Source organism: Vombatus ursinus, unplaced genomic scaffold (assembly GCF_900497805.2).
Source record: "Vombatus ursinus unplaced genomic scaffold, bare-nosed wombat genome assembly UNPS02004179.1, whole genome shotgun sequence".
NCBI classification, from domain to species: domain Eukaryota; kingdom Metazoa; phylum Chordata; class Mammalia; order Diprotodontia; family Vombatidae; genus Vombatus; species Vombatus ursinus.
In genome coordinates this window covers 58,141-77,664 of record NW_020943957.1, presented here as the reverse complement: position 1 = coordinate 77,664, position 19,524 = coordinate 58,141, and the positions used below count along the sequence as shown (strand labels likewise).

General features: G+C 45.9%; 1 protein-coding gene across 2 annotated transcripts in view; it reads left to right on the top strand.

The window, feature by feature from the left end:
• The window catches only part of CLCN5 (chloride voltage-gated channel 5), a 70,586-nt gene that overhangs the window by 40,010 nt on the left and 11,052 nt on the right, over nt 1-19,524 (top strand). For both annotated transcript variants that reach the window (XM_027876869.1, XM_027876878.1), the window contains 5 exons: nt 7,350-7,501; nt 13,765-13,864; nt 14,876-15,063; nt 16,274-16,396; nt 17,443-17,649. In XM_027876869.1, coding sequence (XP_027732670.1) covers nt 7,350-7,501; nt 13,765-13,864; nt 14,876-15,063; nt 16,274-16,396; nt 17,443-17,649 — 770 coding nt within the window. The remainder of the gene's footprint in view (nt 1-7,349; nt 7,502-13,764; nt 13,865-14,875; nt 15,064-16,273; nt 16,397-17,442; nt 17,650-19,524) is intronic.

The window sequence follows — 19,524 nt, the reverse complement described above, 5'->3', positions numbered from 1 at the left end:
CCCCACCCCCACCCCGCCCCCCACTCGGCCTTTGTTTTTATCTCTCAGAAACAAGCTTATCGCTGTCTCTGGGGCCTGACGGGACTGTAAATGCTGCCTGAGCAGTTCTCCTGGGCCCTGCTCTTTCCAGTCAGGTGCTCTGGAAGACTCTGCAAGGACTTTGCTTTGGGGATTTAAGATTAACTTCTCCTCTGCTGGACCCATGTGATCTGGCCTTTGGTCTTTTCCTCTCAGATGTGTGCTGGTTTTCATTGGAAAGACTGAGCCAGTAGAGAGCAGGTATGGCTTTGGCTTTTGTGCTTCTTCTAGGAGAATGAGGGCCCAGAGCTGGGAGTGAGCTCGGCTGTCCTTCATGCCTGCATCTGCAGAGTGACCACAGTGCCAGGGCCGATGCTGCATCGGGCTAGGAACAGTGTGGTGTCTGCCAGGCCTGCACCCTCCACTGCTCAGGGAGCCAGCTCCCCTCCTTCTGGACCTGGAGGGGCTTCTCTGGCGCCTCCCCCCACTGCCTGCCCTTGAGTCGACTGTTTCTCTGCTGCAACTCATTGCAACCACCGCCAAAGTGAGACAAGGGAATGCTTCAGGATTTGGGCTGGGCCCAACCCCCACGTCTCTTGCCTTCAGGACTTGAACTGAGGCTGCTTTCTGCCCTCACGGGACTTTTGAGGGTGGGAGGCTCAGTCACAAGGTACTACATCCCTGTCCTAAAAGCTCGCAAACTGCGACCTCTTCCTCTCCTAACTCCAGTGTTGCAGCCAGTCAGCACCCCCTCCCCATTCTCTCATTCCACTCACCTCTAGTTGCCACCACTGCTGTCCGCACCCCCCCACGCTACCGCCTCCCGTCCAACTTTGTTTCCTCCTTCTGTTGTGCTCCTTCTCCTCAGCCCCCTTTCTCTTCTGCTCCCTCTTTCATTTTTTGACTCCTCCCAGAAGGCTGTTTTCCTGGCTGCCCTTTCTAGTTATGGTTGTACTTTCTCTTCTGGTGCCCAACACATTGGACCAGGGAAAGGAGCATCCGGTGCCGCCTGCAAGCCCTCCTCCTGTCATCACTTAGCAACCTCTGCCTTTGCCACAGTTATCTGCTGGGCCCTGGGCATGCTCCCTCCTTTCTCCAGGGGTTCAGGCCCTGGCTCACATCCTTCCTCTCCACTCAGAACCCCACAGACAGAGACAGTGATGGCTGTGCCCTTGACCTGACCGTCCCACGATCAAGAACTCGGAAATTCCTCTTTTACTGTAGCCTTCTATTCTTCCAGTTCTCCCTGGCTCTCACTCCTCCTAAACCAATTCCTCGCCTCCCTTGTGACCTCTAGGCCCTCCATTCCTCAACATTGTCTGAGGCTATTACCGTTGCCCTGGGGGGTGGTGTGCTGCACTGGAAAGGTCTTTGATTATGATGTCAGAGGGTCTGGGTTCAAATCCTACCTGTGACTTGTGTGAGCTTGGGTAAATCACTTTAATTCTCTGAGCCTCAGTTTCCTCATCTGTAAAATGAAAGGTTTAGACCAGATGACCCCTAAAGTCACTTCTGGCTCTAAGTCTAGGATTCTATGGTTCTCCCTTCCCGATCTTGACCCTATACTTAACCAGTTCAACTACACAGAGTTCTCTCGGTTCAAATCCTCTGCCCCCTTGACCTATGCCCACCCCCAATTCTGGATTCCGCCCCCACCCCAGTATACCTTCTTTGTTCCTTGTATACTTAATGGTAGTACTAGTGCTTGAAGGTTTGCAAAGAGCTTTACAAATTTCATCCCATTTGATCTTCGCAACAACTCTGGGTGGTCCGTGCTGTTCTTATTCCCATTCAACAGTTGAGGAGACAGAAGCAGATAGAAGTTAAGTGACTTGCCCAGGGTCACGCAGCTAGTAAGTAGCTGAACTCAGAGCTTCCTACCTCCAGGCCCAGGGCTCTGTGCACTGTCAAGGCAGCACTAGTTGCCTCAGTTCTTAGGGCCTTTCTTGCATAGTACAGATCCCTGGTGCACTCCACTAGAGACTGTGTGTCAAGCTGACATCGAGCCATTAATTCATGACTATTGTCACATAGCCGGATATCCAACTAGCTCCAAATCCCTCTCCTATTGTTGAGCTTGCCTCTCCACATCTTGTTTGTCCTGTGTGCTACTAAAATCTGCCAAGACCAACCAGGGGAAGGGCAAAGCTCTAGCTTACACGTCTGGTCGCTGTGCTGTGGCTTGTTCTTGTCATATCCTAGAATTTTGCCAAGAATCACAGTCGAGCCCACTGACTTAGAGTTTGCAGGCTCCCTCAGCTTTCCTTTTTTGAAAAATGGGCAAACCCTTACCCTTTGCCGGTCCTGAGGCTCCATACTCATTCTCCGTCCTAGTTCTGAGGTCATTGGCCATGATGCAGTAATGGGGCCTGCCCATTTCTTTCAGGCCCCTGGCCTGTAGTTTGTCTAGGTCTGGTGACTTGAACTCCTCCAGGGTGGTGAGTTATCTTTGGTGGCTGCTTGTCTTGAATTCCTGGACCCCCTCCACCCCTGCCTGTAGCCAGAGGCTAAAAAAGATGAGGACCTTTGACCTGACCCCATCCACCCACCCCAAGTCCCGGGCCTCTCGCTTCTTTGACCCCTCTTTTCCCCAGTAGAGCTTTAAGAAGAGGCTTCTTGTTGTCCTGCACAGGCCTGGCCCACCTCAGCTCAGGCCAGCTTTAGAGCTCTAAGAGGTTCTTGCAGGTCTGTGCCATGATTTTACACTCCTCCTCTGATCTGGCTTCTGTCTTTCGTGTCTTATTTGCTAAGAATCAGGTGTGGCTAGAGTCATGGGATTGGTAGGTGATGCAGTAGAAAGGGCCTTGGTACTGGAGTCAGGAAGACTCATTTTTCTGAGTTCACCAGCCTTGGATACTTCCTAGCTGTGTGACCCTGGACAAGTCACTTAATCTTCTTTGCCTCGGTTTCCTCATCTGTAAAATGGACTGGAGAAGAAAGTGGCAAACCACTCCAGTATCTCTGTCAGGAAAACCCCAAATGGGGTCACGAAGAGACAGACGTGACTGAAAATGACTGACCAGCAACAACAGTTGATTGCCCCACGCTCCTGCTAACTTCCAAAGCTGGCCTTCAATGGGCAGCAGCCAGTATGGCCAAGGCCTTCAGTTTCTCACGCAAAGCTGTGTTCCCCTGAACGGGCTATGCTTTCTTGATTCCTGATGGCAGTGGTATCATTTGTTCCTGTTGGAATCACCAGTAATGGGTGGATAGTAAGCATCAGACTTGCCAAGCTTCGGAAGGCTCTTTAGCCCATCTTGGACACATGCCCCAGAAAGGGGGCAGTCTTTCTGTAGTAGCACTGATTTCTGGTTCACATCCCCACCCACCTTGGCTATCACTGTCTCCTCAGACCCTTCCTCCGATCCGCACTGGTTGATCCCTCGCCCACCTGTGGCTCCATGTCACCATTCCTTGGATGACAAGCAGCTGCTTCTCCCTGCAAGGGGCTGCAGTGTCTCCTGCCTCTTTGGAAAAAGCTCACATAGCTGTGTGCTGCTTAGCTTCTGAAAGAGGGTAGGTCAGACCATGCCAGGAATGTTGGATTTAGTTTTGGGAGATACATTTGAGAACATGACGAAGGACTCATTGAAGGAGGGGGTGGGAATTCGGTAGGTAGAAGCAAGTGAGGGCATTCTAGGCATGGGAAACCTTGTCATGAAGAGCAGACTATGTCCTGGGATGGGGGCGAGGTAATGGTCAGAGTAGTCCAGTTTGGCCAGGCAGCAGAGAGATGAGTGGGGAGTAACAAGGAAGGGGGCTAGGAAGGTGGAATGGTGCCAGACTGGAGGGCCTCAAGTACCAGGCAAAAGAATTGGAAGTTGGTAGGCAATAGAGAGCCACTGAAGATAATTTTAATGGAATAATCCCTTGAAAAAGACTTTTTTATGCATAAGAGTGATTCTTTTGGTAGCCTTATGAAGAATGAATTAGAAAGATAGGTAGGAGTGGGTGGAGAATGAAAGTCCAGGTAGGCAGGTAATAATAATAGCTAACATTTATTAAGCACCTACTCTGTGCCGGGCACTATGCTAAGCACTTTACAAATATCTCATTTGATCCTTACTTAGAACAATCCTGAGGAGTGGGTGCTATGATCCCCATTTTACAGATGAGGAAATGGAGGCAAACAGGTGAAGCAACTTGCCCAGGGTCACCCAGCTAGCACATGTCTTAGGCCCAGGACTTTATCCTCTGTGCCACCTAGCTGCCCCAGGTGATCGAAGGCCTCTATTTAAGGCTGGTGGTAATAAGGGATCAAGGGGAGAGGACAGATGTGCCTGCCAGTGGTGTTGCAAAGGGCCAGTTGGTAAGGTCGGTCATCAGTCGATACTTGCTTCTCCTTCCTCTCTCATAGCCAAAGAGGACCTTAAGGGCACAAGCATGGGAGGGCAGGTGCATCTTGCTACCAGAGGCAGGACTAGGGACGTTAAAAAGAGGCCCAAGCTTAAAGGGCAAGGTAATGAGGAAAGCAACCCAGAAGGACTTCCCTGAGCCCGTGGCCTCAGGCGTGGAGCGAGGTGTGCGCTCTGGTGTGGCCGGCGTGGCCGGCGGTGACTGGCTTGGCTTTGCTCTGGCTCTTTGTTTGTGGAGGGAGGTGGCAGCAGTGGGTTGATTTTTCTAAAGCATAAAACTTCTTCTGGCTCCTGCTGCTGTTGTCTTTTAGCTCATGGACTCAATTGCTGACACCTGTTGAGTTTGAGGTGCCGGGTGGAGCTGACCTCCTGTATGCAGACAGTTAGAGATGCAGGCTTGGAGCTGGGGGGGAGGGGCAGGGAGCCAGAAGTGAAGATAGAAGTAGCGGATTCATCGGCTTTAAAGTTGTGGGAGAGAAGATAAGGAAGAGTCAGTGTTTCTTTAGTATGTGAAGGTCTCTGTTCTTAATCGAGTTTTACGATAACCCTGAGAGGTAGGTAGTACAGGCATTACATTTTACAGATGAGGAAACCGAGGCTCAGATAAGTGATGTGACTTGCCCAGATCGTGCAGCTGGGAAGTGTCAGGAGTGGAATTTAGATGCAGGTCTTCCTAATCCCTGCTTCCTGGGGCAGCTCGGTGGCTCTGTCGTAGATGGAGTGCTGGGCCTGGAGTCAGGCCTCAGACACTTGCTAGCTGTGTGACCGTGGGCAAGCCACTTCACCCTGTTTGCCTCGATTTCCTCATCTGTACAATGTGCTGGAGAAGGAAATAGCAAACCAAGAAAACCCCAAATAGGGTCACTAAGAGTTGGGCACAACTGAAATGACTCAACAAAAGCTTCTTGATTCCAAGTCCATTTACTGTCATGTCCCTTCTCCATGAAGAGAATAAGGGAAATGCCATCATGAAAGGATCAGGAAAAAGATGAGACATCAAGAGAGACTTTAACTTTGGTTAAAGTCAAAGGAAGGAAAAGCAGGACAGTTTGATGTCAGTGGTTAGCAGGGTCAGAAGCTTCCAGAAGGTCCAGAAAAATGAAGATGGAAAGGAAAACCATTGGGTTTGGTGGCTGAGGAAACTGGTGACTTTGACAGGGCCATTTCACTGGTGGGGTGGAAGTCTGAAGGCAAGAGTGGTGGGGAAAACAGAGGCCTTGGACAGAGACCACTTTTTCAGGACATTTAGTAGTGAGAGGGTGAGAGGAGAGAAATGGGCTCAGGTCTAGGTGGGCCAGAAAGGTCGAGAGGAAGCTTTTTTTCTTAAGAAAATGTTTGTGAACAGATGGAAAGGAGCCAGTGGTGAGGGAGAGATTCTAAAAGATGCATGGTAGAGAGTTGCTGCCTGACAGAGTGAGGCCCTGAAGGACGTGGGAGGGGAGGGGAGGGGAGGGGCACTAATGTCTACCACCGCTTCTATGCCCAGAGTGAGAAAGACAAGGATGAGGGGGATGACGACAAATTAGGGAAACTTGAGGAGCCAGAGCTGAGAAAGCTTGGTCAGATGGCCTTAGCCTCTCAGTGAAGTAAAACAAAGCTGGGCACGGGCTCTGAGTGCTGGGAGAATGGTGAGGGCAGTGGGATGAAGCAATGATTTGAAGCAGTTTCTGGCAGTCATGGAAGAGGGCAGGCACTAAGAAGGCTTGAGGAGTGTTGATGTAATAGCAAGAACCCGACTGAGTTGTCAGACCATGAACTCCTAGTGGGTGGATTCCTTTTTTGTCACTTTGCCCAGGAATGATCACATGTGGGCCAGTGGCCCAGGGCTGAGGATTTGCAGGGTGGGTCCTAGGAAAGGTTGAGGGAGTGGACTGAGCCAAGGAATCTGGGATAGTAGAGCATGACAGGCCATGTGGTGCCATGTTGAGTGGTGAAAGCAAATGAAGCCAGGGTCAGGGAGATGGACTGGAGAAGTCAAGAGGGGGGTCATGGATCAGCAACAACAGTGAAAGGCAGGAGTGGGAATGAAAGAGCTTGTGGTCAGTGGGAAATTCCCAAGAATCTCTTGCTCTTGGGAGAGTGTGACCCACTTCTGAGATACCACAGTGATGATGAAGGTGTGGCCATGTCAGTGTCAGGACCTTGGAGAGCGCTTGGTGATCCAGTGATTCCATTGAAAGGCCCTGTGTCTCAACAAAAATATTCCCAAGTGGCCTATTTCTGATAGTCCCAAATTGGGAACATTTATGGTCAACTTGGAGACTAGCTGAAGAAAGTAGTCTTCCAAGGTAATAGAATATTATGGTGCCACCAAAATGATGACAAATGAAGCCTCCCAGGTATTACGGAATGTCTTCTTTATGCCAGGACCGAGTGGAGCCCTCAGGGCCGGAGGCAGCAAGACAGTGAGTGGGATGTGACTTTTTATAAAGAAAGAAGACAAAGACAGGAGTAGTAGCAGAACTTCAGATTACTTGGGCTGGAAGAGGTTTGGAGCCTTCTTGACTTCATTGGGTTCCCAAGGGTTTGTGTAAAATGTTACCCCTTATTTTATACATTTGGTTTTTTGTTGCTGGTTCCCAGTAAAACAATTAAGATCCAAACGTGTACACCCCTCCCGATTTTCCTTCCTCCCTTTACGCCTTGTAATCACTCAGTTGTCAGATCTCCTTTTGGTAACATGTCTCTGATAGTCGAGTTTAAGCTCTTCTCACCCCCTCTGACTCGGATTATGGAACTAATTTCATGCCTCATTTCCCCAGTAGTGTGACTTAGTCTGTGTAGATTTCTTCTCATTGCTGGGTAATGCCAGCTTTTGAGCGCAAGCTTCTCATGACTCGAATTTGTTTTCCTCTTTGTACTTGTCTCCTCAGTGCCTGGTATGGCGCTGGGGACATAGGAGCCACATAACCAGTACTTGTTGATTAATTGAGAAACCAACTAGTGTGGACGTGTATGTTTACTCCCTTTCTGCAGAATTCATGTCATACAATGGAGGAGGGCTGAATGTTCCAAATAAGATGATGGACTTCTTAGAGGAGCCTATCCCTGGAGTGGGAACTTATGAAGATTTCAATACCATTGACTGGGTGAGGGAGAAATCCAGAGACCGAGACAGGCACCGAGAGGTAAGCAAGGGTGGCAGGTCACAGCCAAGGAATCTGATGGGGACCTTATGGGAATAAATGGAAGTTTGATCATGTGCTTTCCCTCTCCTTAGTTGAGCGCTCTGGCCTCCCTTAGCCTCTTGTAACCTCTAGATGAGAGGCCATGAAGAGTGTCATGATTCAGTTCTTTTTCACGATAGAATGCCTGCTACTGTGATACCTACAAGTTTGGCTCTGGATTCGCGTGTTTTCTTCATCGTGGGCAGGGGGGGATGTGGGTGTGTGGGGTGTGTTTCTCTGAATCATTCCTATTTGATGGTGCCTCTTTTGCCCTGGGGCAGGCCTGCACAACCTGCAGCCCGCCAAAGGATTTTGGCAAAAAGCATGGAGGAGAACATCCATTTTTCGAGAGCTGCCCTGGGGCATATATGGCTGACCTGGATGCCTGAAAGTCTTTGGGAATGTGAGTGCATGACAGTGGAATGTATGGAGTGGAGGCAACTTTGAAAGCACCGGTCCCTACAGTCTTTGTGTTACCTCAGATGTGGCTTCCGAGTACTTGGGGTGATGTTCAGGCCTTGCTTCAGTCTCTTCAGAGACAACATTGGAATGTAGAGTTTTCACAGGGGTTAAAAATGTTATGTTTGCAGAGAGCTTCCTAATGAATGGGAAATAGTAGTTTGTCACTGTGATACTAGTAATCCATTGTGAAGACACCAGAAAATATTTTGCTACTAAAAGAATAATATATTAAATTGGAATTAAGTATGTTCTCTGAACATTTTTTGAAATTAGACATTTTTCTAGAGCATGTCACTTATATCGGGTGGATAACTTTTTTTTTTAGAATTTCCTTGAACGGTGGAAGGGACCTCAGATGTCCTCTAATGAAACCCATGTCACAGGCCTGCCTCCATTCTCCTCAACTCCTGCAATGACAGTGTTCTTCGCTATTGAACCCTTTTGAAATAGCACTTGCTAATTATGCATAGCTTGTGCAGTGCGGATTATAGGTCTTGCCATGGTTTTCTGAAACCACCCCCCCTCATCATTTCTCATGGCACAGTAGTACTCATTCACAATCATTTGCCACAACTTGTTCAGCCATTCCCCGATTGATGAGCATCCCCTCAATTTCCAATTATTTACCACTACAAAAGAGCTACCATTAATATTTTTGTACATATAGGTCCTTTTCCTTTTTACTTTGATCTCTTTGGGCTACATACCTAGTAGTGATATTGCTGGTCAAAGGGTATGCACGATTTTATAACCCTCTGGGCATAATTCCAGATTGTTCTCCAGAGTGGTTGGACCAGTTCACTACTCTACCAACAGTGCATTATTGTATCTATTTTACCTCATCCCCTCCAGCATGTATCATTTCTCATAGGTGTGAGGTGGTACCTCAGAGTTGTTTTAATTTGCATTTCTCTAATCAATAGTGATTTAAAGCATTTTTTTCTTGTGACTATAGACAACTTTGATTTCTTCTTCTGAAAACTGCCTGTTTCTATCCTTTGACCATTTATTAGTTGGGGAATGGCTCTTATTTTTGTAAATTTGACACAGTTCTATATTGAATATATATTTGAGAAATGAGGCCTTTTCAGAGAAACTTGGCTTAAAAAAATTTTGGGGGGGGTGGGGCTGGGCAGTGGGGTTAAGTGACTTGACCAGGGTCACACAGCTAGTAAGTGTTATATGTCTGAGGCTGAATTTGAACTCAGGTCCTCCTGAATCCAGGGCTGGTGCTCTACCAACTGTGCCACCTAGCTGCCCCAAGGTTTAAAATTTTTTGATGTTACTTCATTGTCTGTGGTACCTTTAGAAGATGTAAGTTTCCCTGATTATCTCTTTTAATTAGGTCTATTTTTGTTTTATCTTTGAGATCATGATTGCTACCCCTGCCTTTTTTATTTCAGTTGAAGCATAACAGACTCTTCTCTGGCCCTTTATTTTAACTCTAGGTGTGACTTTCTGTTTCAAGTGTGTCTATTGTAAACAATATATTGTTGAATTCTGGTTTCTATTCCATTTTGCTATCTACTTCTGTCTTATGGCTGAGCTCCTCCTATTCACATTCACAGCTATGATTACTAACTGAATATTTGTCTCCATCCCATTTTCTTCTTCTTTCTTCTTCTCTCTCTCTTTTTATCCTGTCCTTCCTCAAAAGTCTATTTTGCTTCTAACCACTGCCTTCCTTAATCTGTCTTCCCCTTTATCATTTCCTCTCTTTCCCCTCCTGTTTCACTATTGGGTAAGTTGTATTTCTGTACAAAACTGCATGTGTGTGTATGTGTGCATATATATACTAATTCCAATTAAAGTGAGCTTCAGGCATTGCCTGTCACACCCACCACCACCATTTTCCCCTCTATTCTAAAAGCTCTTCCTTGTGTGCCTCTTTTATGTGAGAAAATTTTCGTCATTCTACCTCTCCCTTCCTCCTTCTCCCAGTGCATCTCTCTCTCTCACCTCTTCATTTTTTATATCATTATAATATAATTGACTCACATCCATGTCCTCTATTTAAACTCCTTTTAACTGCCCTAATAATGAGAGTTCTTAGGAGTTACATGTATCATCTTCCCATATTTGAATGTAAACAGTTTAACTTTATTGAATCCCTTATGATTTATCTTTCCTATTTACCTTTTTATGCTTCTCTTGAGTCTTGTATTTAAAAGTCAAATTTTCTATTCCACTCTGGTCTTTTCATGAGGAATGCATGAAAGTCATCTATTTCATTAAATGTCCATTCTCCCCCCCCCCAAAGGATTATGCTCAGTTTTGCTGAGTAGGTTATTCTGGTTTGTAATCTTAATTCCTTTGCCTTCCGGAATATCATATTCTAAGGCCTCTACTCTAATGTGGAAACCCTAAATCTTGTGTGATTCTAACTGTGTCTACGTGATATTTGAATTTTTTCTTTCTGGCTGCTTGCAATATGTTCTCCTTGACATGGGAGCTCTGGAATTTGGCTATAATATTCCTAGGAGTTTTCATTTTGGGATGTATTTCAGGAGGTGATCAGTGGATTCTTTCAGTTTCTATTTTACCCTCTGGATCTAAGATATCAGGGCAGTTTTCGTTGATAATTTCTTGAAATATGATGTCTAGGCTCTTTCTTTGATCGTGGCTTTCAGGTAGTCCAATATTTTTTAAATTCTCTCTCCTGGATCCATCTTCTAGGTCAGTTGTTTTTCTAATGAGATAGTTCACATTTTCTTCTATTTTTTTCATTGCTTTGACTTTGTTTTATTGTTTCATGATGTCTCATGGAATCATTAATTTATACTTGCCCAATTCTAGTTTTTAAGGAATTATTTTCTTTAGTGAGATTTTTGTACCTTCTTTTCCATTTGCCCTATTCTGCTTTTTAAGGAATTCTTTTCTTCAGTGAATATTTGTGCCTCTTTTACCATTACATCAGTTCTGTTTTTTGAGATGTTATTTTCTTCAGGTTTTTTTGTCCCTCTTTTTTTATTTTTTATTAATTCATTTTTAGTTTTCAACATTCACTTCCATAAGTTTTTGAGTTTTAAATTTTCTCCCCCTCCCTCCCCACCTCCCTCCCCAAGATGGCATGCAATCTGATATAGGCTCTACATATACATTCCCATTAAACGTATTTTCACATTAGTCATGTTGTAAGGAAGAATTAGAACCAACAGGAGGAACCACAAGAAAGAAGAAACAAAACAAAACAGAAGAAAAAAAAGAGCAAATAGTATGCTTCGAGCTGCATTCAAACTCCAGAGTTCTTTCTCTGGATATGGATAATATTTTCAATTATGAGACTTTTAGAGATGTGTTAGATTCTTGCATTGCTGAGAAAAGCTAAGTCTATCAAAGTTAGTCGTTGCACAGTGTGGCTGTTACTGTGTACAATGTCCTCCTGGTTCTGCTCACTTTACTCAGCCTCAGTACATACAAGTTTTTCCAGGTTTTTCTGAAGTCCGCTTGCTCATCATTTCTTACTGCACAGTAGTATTCCATTACATTCATATACCACAACTTGTTCAGCCATTCCCCAATTGCTGGGCATCCCCTCAATTTCCAATTCTTTGCCACCACAAAAAGAGCTGCTATACATATTTTTGTACATGTGGGTCCTTTTCCCATTTGTATGATCTCTTTGGGATACAGCGCTATAAGTGCTGGGTCAAAGGGTATGCTCATTTTTATAGCCCTTTGGGCATAGTTCCAAACTGCTCTCCAAAATGATTGGATCCATTCACAACTCCACCAACAATGTATTAATGTTCTAATTTTTCCACATCTTCTCCAACATTTATCATTTTCCTGTTTTGTCATATTAGCCAACCTGATAGGTGTTGTCCCTCTTTTACCAAGTTAATTCTGTTTTCATTTTTTTTCTCTTTTTCTTTTTCATTTTAATTTTCTTTTCTTTCTTTCTTTCTTTCTTTCCTCCCTTTCTTCTTTTTTAATAGGCAAATGAGACCATCTTTTGCTTCATTTCTTACCTAACCTTAAATCATTGAATAGGTGTTACCTCTGACAAACTGAGACCTGGGAAAAACCTTATAAGGAATATAAATTTCTTGAAATAGAGCTCTGGGCACCAGGCATTGATAAAGCCATTGGGATTCAAATGGAGCTACTAGACTATGCCTTAAACCCAAATCAATCTGGCTTTCACTGATTGGCCAATAATGGACCCCAACCCAAGCCTCAGTTGGTTCTTGTATGGGTTTTATTGGCTCAGAGTGAGTGTAAATAGCAATTGTTTCTGTTCTGGCCAGAAACCCTGAGGGTCTTCCCCTCCCAGATTGGTTGAGACTTTTTTTAAAGTAGGTAAAAGAGGCCTTTTTTTTTTTTTGCCTCATTCATTGCCTAGTCTTAATCACCAAATGGGAGTTGCCTGAGACAAACTGAGACCTGGAAAAGACCTTAGCTTAAAAAGTCCAAAGTCTCCCATTGCATCCGGGACCATCTCCAGTCATTCTGATCTGTCTTGCCACTTGACTCAGATGACTCTGGAGGAGAGAGTGAGGCTAGTGACTTTGCCTAGCCTTGCCTCACTTAAATCTAGTTCACTTGCAAGTCAAGATATCACCTTGCTGATGTCATTGATCCTCTTTGAGAACAAAAGATAAACAACAGTTCTCTTTTCATAATTTTCTTGCATCACTCTCCTTTCTTTTCCCAATTTTTCTTCTACCACATCTCTTTCTTTAACTCTTCTAGGAATTCTTGTTGGGCTTGGAGTCAATTAGCGTTTTTCTTTGAGGCTTTGTTTGTAGCTGTTTTTATATCATTTTCTTCTGAGTTTATGTCTTGATCTTCCCTGCCACTATAGTAGCTTTTTATGTCAAATTCTTTTTTGTTGTTGTTTGCTCATTTTCTTAGCCTGCTTCTTGACTTTGAGTTTTATGTTGAAGTTGGGCTCTGTTCACCTGCGTGTGGAGAGGTACTGTCCCAAGCTTCAGGCTTTTTTGTGCTACAATTTTCAGAGCTAGTACTAGGGGTCTGCAAGTTATTGGTGCTTCCAAAGGGATGTGATCCTGGGAGAGGTATTCCAAATTGTGTTCTTAATGATCCTTAAAACAGTGTTTTTGATGGTATTGCTTATTTATGTTATAGTGCTTCCAGTCTATTTCTAGCCACTTTAGGGCTTAGGTTGGTTTTTGTAAAAGAGAGACCATTTAATGCTTAAAGCCACACAGACCTTTATTATGGTTCATTTTTTATCTCTCAAAGAAAACTTGAGGCCTAACGTGAGCCCCCTGGGGAATGGGTAACAAAGGATGTAACTAGGGAAGGCATTTCTTGGTGTGTGAGATTCCAGAAAAGGGAAGAAGAAGGGGCATGTCGAGAGCAGAGAGAGCCCACTGCCAAATTCAGAGGTTTGGAGCTTTAATTGATAAACCTTCTTTTCCAAGAGAGACAGCGGGGAAGTCAGAGATAGGGAGAGGAGTGCCGACTAGTAACTGAGCTAATGAAATTCATGGGCATGGAGGAATCAGGATTGGTCTCAACAGAGGTGAGAGACGTCAGAAAGTGGGAATGCTCTACTGAATCCTTATTTGGCAGGTGTTTTGTAGATGCTTCTGCTGGTGCAGCTTCCAATTCCTTAGAAAATTGGGGGATTTCAGAAGTGACTTTTGTGTTAAGTCTCACTCTGTCTGCCTTTCCGGGAGACAGTGAGATTGCTTTGTTTTTGAGTGAATGTGACATGTGTGACAGAAAGGCCAGGAGTGAGCGTATCAGAGGCAGCCAGTGTATAATCTGTGCTGTGGGATGTTTCTCTGCAGATCACCAATAAAAGCAAAGAGTCCACCTGGGCCCTCATTCACCGTGTGAGCGACGCTTTCTCGGGCTGGTTGCTGATGCTGCTCATTGGGCTCTTAGCAGGTATGGTCAGTCTTCCCATTGTGCACAGGCTTGGTTGTCTTGGATGAAGGCCTTAATGCAGTTCGAAGACAACCGAGAGAGAGAGCCAAAATGGCCACTGAGTTCACTGGCTGCCCAGGCAGGGCCTCTTCTGGTGGGGAAGGGGGGGGCAGCCCTGGCACTGCCCCTCAGTGCCACAGCTGTGCAGCAGAGAAGCCTTAGCAGAGTGAACTTAGGGTTGTGTCCCAGGCGGTGAGACTCTTCCCAAACCCACGGCAGATTGAGCACTGAGCCCCAGTGTGCGTTTCTCCATTTACAAGAGCAAATAAAGATGGCACGCTCCAGAGCACCCGAGCTCATATATGGTCAATGCGGGCTAGAGTTCAAAGGCAGTGTAGGCAGCTTAGGGTGAGGAACTGGAAAGTCACAGTTGGGCGGGTTCGGGATGGGTGTGGAAGTTAGTGAAGGTGATAGAAGGAAACAGGTTTTGGAGGGTGATGGTGACTCAAGTGCAAAAGGAACCCCAGACAAGCAGAAGTGAGTGGGGGGGAGGAGTCAGCAACATTTTCAGGAGGGTAAAGAAACAGATGGAGAGCACTGAGTTCTCACATAAAGTCGGTCGCCTCTGGCATCACTTTCATGTATTGGAGTAGTGCTGGTATGAATAAAGTATCAAGAGGATGACAGTAGCAATAAGTCATCTTTTTGAAGGAACATAGGTCAGGAGAGGTCAGAATGAGGGTCAGAGGGAAACACAGAGAAATAGAATGGCTTTGGAATTTAGTGTACAGGGTGCACTAAGACTTTTGGGACATTCTGTATGTTTTAGAGAAAAAAGGGCCAAACTGTACGTGATAAGAGAATCGTGGTGTCAGGTATATTTGTCAAGTTCAGAGTGTAAGAGAAATTGCAATTTAAAAAAATAAAGTGAGATTTATCTATGTTTAGACTTTTGGTCTTCTGTAAATAAAAGTGGTCTAATTACTGAGGAAGCCAGTGCAGATATGAACTTCGCCTTTCCCCCTCCATCAGGCTCCCTAGCAGGCTTGATAGACATCTCTGCTCACTGGATGACTGACTTGAAGGAAGGAGTCTGCCTGAGGGGCTTCTGGTTTAACCACGAACATTGCTGTTGGAACTCAGAACAAGTCACCTTTGAAGACAGAGACAAATGCCTCGAGTGGAATACCTGGTCTCAGCTGCTCATCAGCAAGTCTGAGGTAGCTAACGCCCAGCAGAGCCTACTGGGAGAGGGCCTGCGCTCCTCCTTGCCAGCTCTTTGGCAATGCCTCCAGATCGCATGGTCAGCATGGGGAGCTGGGGAATCTAGCTGAGATATCACCTGCATTTTAGTACCCACTGTTGCTGTCTCTGTTTCCCCCAAGCAATTTCAGGAAAACTTGCCTGTGGCAGCCAGCAGGTGAGGGGTCACAGTGGACCCCAGCCATCATATTAGGAGCTTTATGAAGGAGAGAATTGACTCCCTCTTCTCCCTCAGCTCTTTAGCTTTCTTTTCCCAGTTCAAATGAGATCATATTTATAGAGTGCTTAGCACAGTGCCTGGCACATAGTAGGTGCTTATGAAATGCTTGTTCCCTCCCCCTCCCTCCTAGTGTGAGCCTGAATGCCCTCACACCTGGATTGCAGTAGCTTCCTAAACCATCTTCTTGCCTAAAACCGGCTCCAGCACCAACCAATTTCCAGGTCTGGGCCAAAAAACAAAAAACAAAAAAACAAAACAACATCCCATCTAGGTTTCCCAGGATTCCGAATTGCTTCTATCATGGGATAAGTTCCTTTTCTACCCCTTTGCGATGGTGGCAGCTGCTGACAAGTGGCTGAGATCAGCTCTCCTCCCCACACACTCCAGTAACGCGGAGATGCTCTCTTTCCTAATGACAGTGGGCTCCCTCTCTGTACCCCCAGCCCATGCTCTCAAGTGGAAACACCCTAAGACGCCCTCCAGGGTTCTCGAGCCTGCTTAGCTCTTGCTCACTGAGAGCCCAAGTTGTTTTTACTGTGATAAAACATCTTGTTTTCAGTGGCGCTCATATCTCAAACTCTGGAAGGGGTGAGAGTTCTCCTGAGAGTTCATGTAGATCCTGTCTCCTTCATGACCTTTCCTGAGAACCATTTTTCTAAGTAGTTCCATGCCGGATTGAGACAGCCTCGTCCAAGCCTAAGCCTTCTCTCTCGCTCTTTGTCTCTCTCTGTCTCTCTGTCTCTCTCTCGCTCTCTGTCTCGTTCTTGTTCTCTCACTCTCTCTGTCTCTCTCTGTCTCTCTCTCGCTTTCTGTCTCTTGTTCTCTCACTCTCTCTGTCTCTCTCTGTCTGTCTCTCTCTCGCTCTTGCTCTCTGTCTCTCTGTTGTTCTCTCACTCTCTCTGTCTCTCTCTCGCTCTCATTCTCTCTCATGTGTGTTTGTGTTCCAGGGAGCCTTTGCCTACATCCTCAATTATTTCATGTATGTCCTCTGGGCCCTCCTGTTCGCCCTTCTGGCTGTCTCCCTTGTCAGGGTCTTTGCACCCTATGCCTGCGGCTCTGGAATCCCTGAGGTGAGTCACTGCTGAGACATGTAAGAAAACAGTCCCCACCCCCTGGAGCCCTTTTCTCAGTGAAGCCATGGCTCAGCTCCCAGGCCAGCTCCTGGGAGCCCATGTAATCCAAAGTATATACAATACAGTGTGGACAGCCCTTTACTAGGATCCTAGAGGGGAGAGTGTGGGGCTGCCCGAGACCTTGGCATTTGTTAGAGGGGGGAGGGAGGGGAGGGAAGCTCTCTCTGATGCACTTATGAGAGACTGGCAAAGTTCACAATGTCCAGAGGCCTAAAAAATCGGAATTGATTGTTCTCGAAGACACAGAAATTTGATTAGACTCTTCATTCCCTTTGTATAATATGTCGTCAACCCTCCGTAACCTCTGGTCACGGAGTGGGGAATATACGCTAGCAGGCCGTCCCTAACCTGTCGGAAGATTTTCTAGCATTTCGCCCCAGTAGCTTGGCCCTCTGGATTCGGTTTTGCTTGGACTAACGAGGCTACTTTCCCTGACTGAGCCCAAACTGATGGACTTCTCTGGCCCCAAGAAGGCCAAGGGAAACTAGATTCGGCCCGAGCATTTGCTTTTGGGACTCTCCGTGCAGTTGATCTGAGAGTTGGCTTTTCTATACAATTGATGTCATCGAGAACCAGTTCCAATTAAAATGTTCTCCTGTTCAGTAATTCCAGTGGGATTGGAGTAACAAAGCTTGTTTAAAAACAGCCTCCACCCACTGCAGAGAAGTCCAGTTGGGCCCCACCTTCCAGACTGATTCTGTCCGCCCAGTGTTGGCTGCCTAGAATGACCACTGAGAAGGATTTACTGCAGCAGAGGACTGGCCCTTAACTAGCTGCTCCCCTAGTTCATTGAGGATGGAGAAAGGCATAGTCACATCAATAGGTTTTTGACTGGCCGCTGTGCAACAAGAGGCAATTTGTCAGATGAGCCTTTGGGGAGTGTGTATGGGATGCTGCTAAGTTAGGGAGTGCTTCAAGGTTGGCATTGCTTGTCCGTAGGTAGCCCAGGGAATATGTAAACTTTCTTGTGCTTGGACTAACAGATCAAGACGATTCTGAGTGGTTTCATTATTCGAGGCTATTTGGGAAAGTGGACGCTGATCATTAAAACCATCACTCTGGTGCTGGCAGTATCATCCGGCCTGAGCCTGGGCAAAGAAGGCCCCCTTGTACATGTTGCATGCTGCTGTGGAAACATCCTGTGCCACTGTTTCACCAAGTACAGGAAAAATGAGGCCAAGCGACGAGAGGTAAAGAAATAACAAGGGCCAAATATCAAGGGGCCTTCACGGTATTCATCCTGATGAACAAGCCTGTGGGCCCGCCTGCTGTCCTTGGAGGGCCTTGTACTGAAGAGGGAGGAGGCTTCCTTAATAGTCTTCCAGAGGGCCAAAGTCAGGCACGAGGGAGGTGCTTTTAAAAACAAGAGCTGGGAAAAAGTAAATAAATAAACAAACAAACAAACAAACAAATAAATAAATAAAGCATGGCACAGCTAGGTGGCACAGTGGATACAGCACCGGCCCTGGATTCAGGAGGACCTGAGTTCAAATCTGACCTCAGACACATAATACTTACTAGCTGTGAGACCCTGGGCAAGTCACTTAACCCCCATTACCTAACCAAATTTAAAAAAACAAAAACAAAACAAGAGCTGGTAAATGGGCTGCCTGTGGAGGTAGCAATGTCCTTCAGGTCACTGGCAACATTTGAGGTGATCATCTGTTGGGTGGGATTCCCATAGGAAGCACAAATTTGGGCCAGAGGAGTTTATTCTCAGGTCCCTTCTAACCAAGTCGGAGATGTGATGATGACTGACCCAGTTTAAGTCACCCCAACTTAGCAGGGATCCATAGCTTTTCTCTAAGGTGGGTAGTGATTGGGACATAGTGTGATCAAATACAGGGGGGTTTCACGGCATTGCTTAGTTCCTGCCATTGGAAATACTAGCGTGCAGTGGTTCTCTGGACCCTAGAAAGAAAATGACCTAAAAGCAAGAAGGGCTAGGAGAGGGAAGGGCCACAGGGGAAGACCAGACTGATGAAGAGTTGGGTTGGGCTGGGTAATCCTTCTCTGTAGTCAGGGAGCCGACTGGGGTTGCTTCAACAAGCTATACAAGTGATAGCCATGAAATTAGGGGGCAGGAGGGTGTGGGAGAGGCAGAGATTCCAGTTTCCTAATTCTGCCTTCTGGGGCCAAACAGAAAAGTCTCATCAGTGTTGCATCGGTCAGCCCTTCCAGAACTCGAAGGCAGCCACCTCCTGTCCCCCCAGCATGCCTCTTGTTTCTGATCCAAGTTCACATCCTTGCCTCACTTGGGTTGGTCTGAGGGCCTTTCTCTCTGCTTTTTCTTTTTTTCCTTTGTTTATTATGAATTTAAAAAGCACCAAACATGGAAATTTCCATGTATAAAGGAGAACAGAAAGAGAGGATTGCATATGAAATTGAGAACTACTTTTAATAGTTCTTTTTTTTTAATGTGTATTATATTTAACCTGATAGAAACAAAGCAGCCCTGCTTGTCTGCAGCCCCACTTGCATTTTTAAAAAATGTTTCCTTGATACTTTTTTCTTTCCTTCTGTGTTTTGTTTTCCTTCATGCTCACTGCCCACCAGCTCCCCTACCCTCCCCCACATGCTTCTTTCCTGCCTGCAGTCAAAGCCTTCCCACAGTGTACCGCTTGGCCAAGAGGAGATCCTTGTAGCTTTTTCTCTCTAGGCACCCTGTTAGTGTCTTTCATGAAATGGCATGCCCAGCACCAAACACAAGATTCCAGATGTAACCTGACCAGGGAAGAGGATGGAGGGCCAGTCAGTGCAGACACAGTGGGTAGGACATCAGAATTGAGAGGCAGGAAGAGCTGAACTCAAAGCTCATCTCTGACGCTTGTTAGCTATGTGACCCTGGGCAAGTCACTATACCTCTTTTGGGATACCAGAGATAATAATACTTGTACTTGTACCTACTTCATGGAATTGTCATGAGAGTCAAAAGAGATGATACTGTATGTAAAGTGCTCTACTTTAAAGCATTGTTATTATTGCTGTTCTTGTTGCTATTACTACCGTAGCCAAAGATCACATGGGCTTTTGGGGGCCACCATTTAATACTCGGCTTGCAGAAC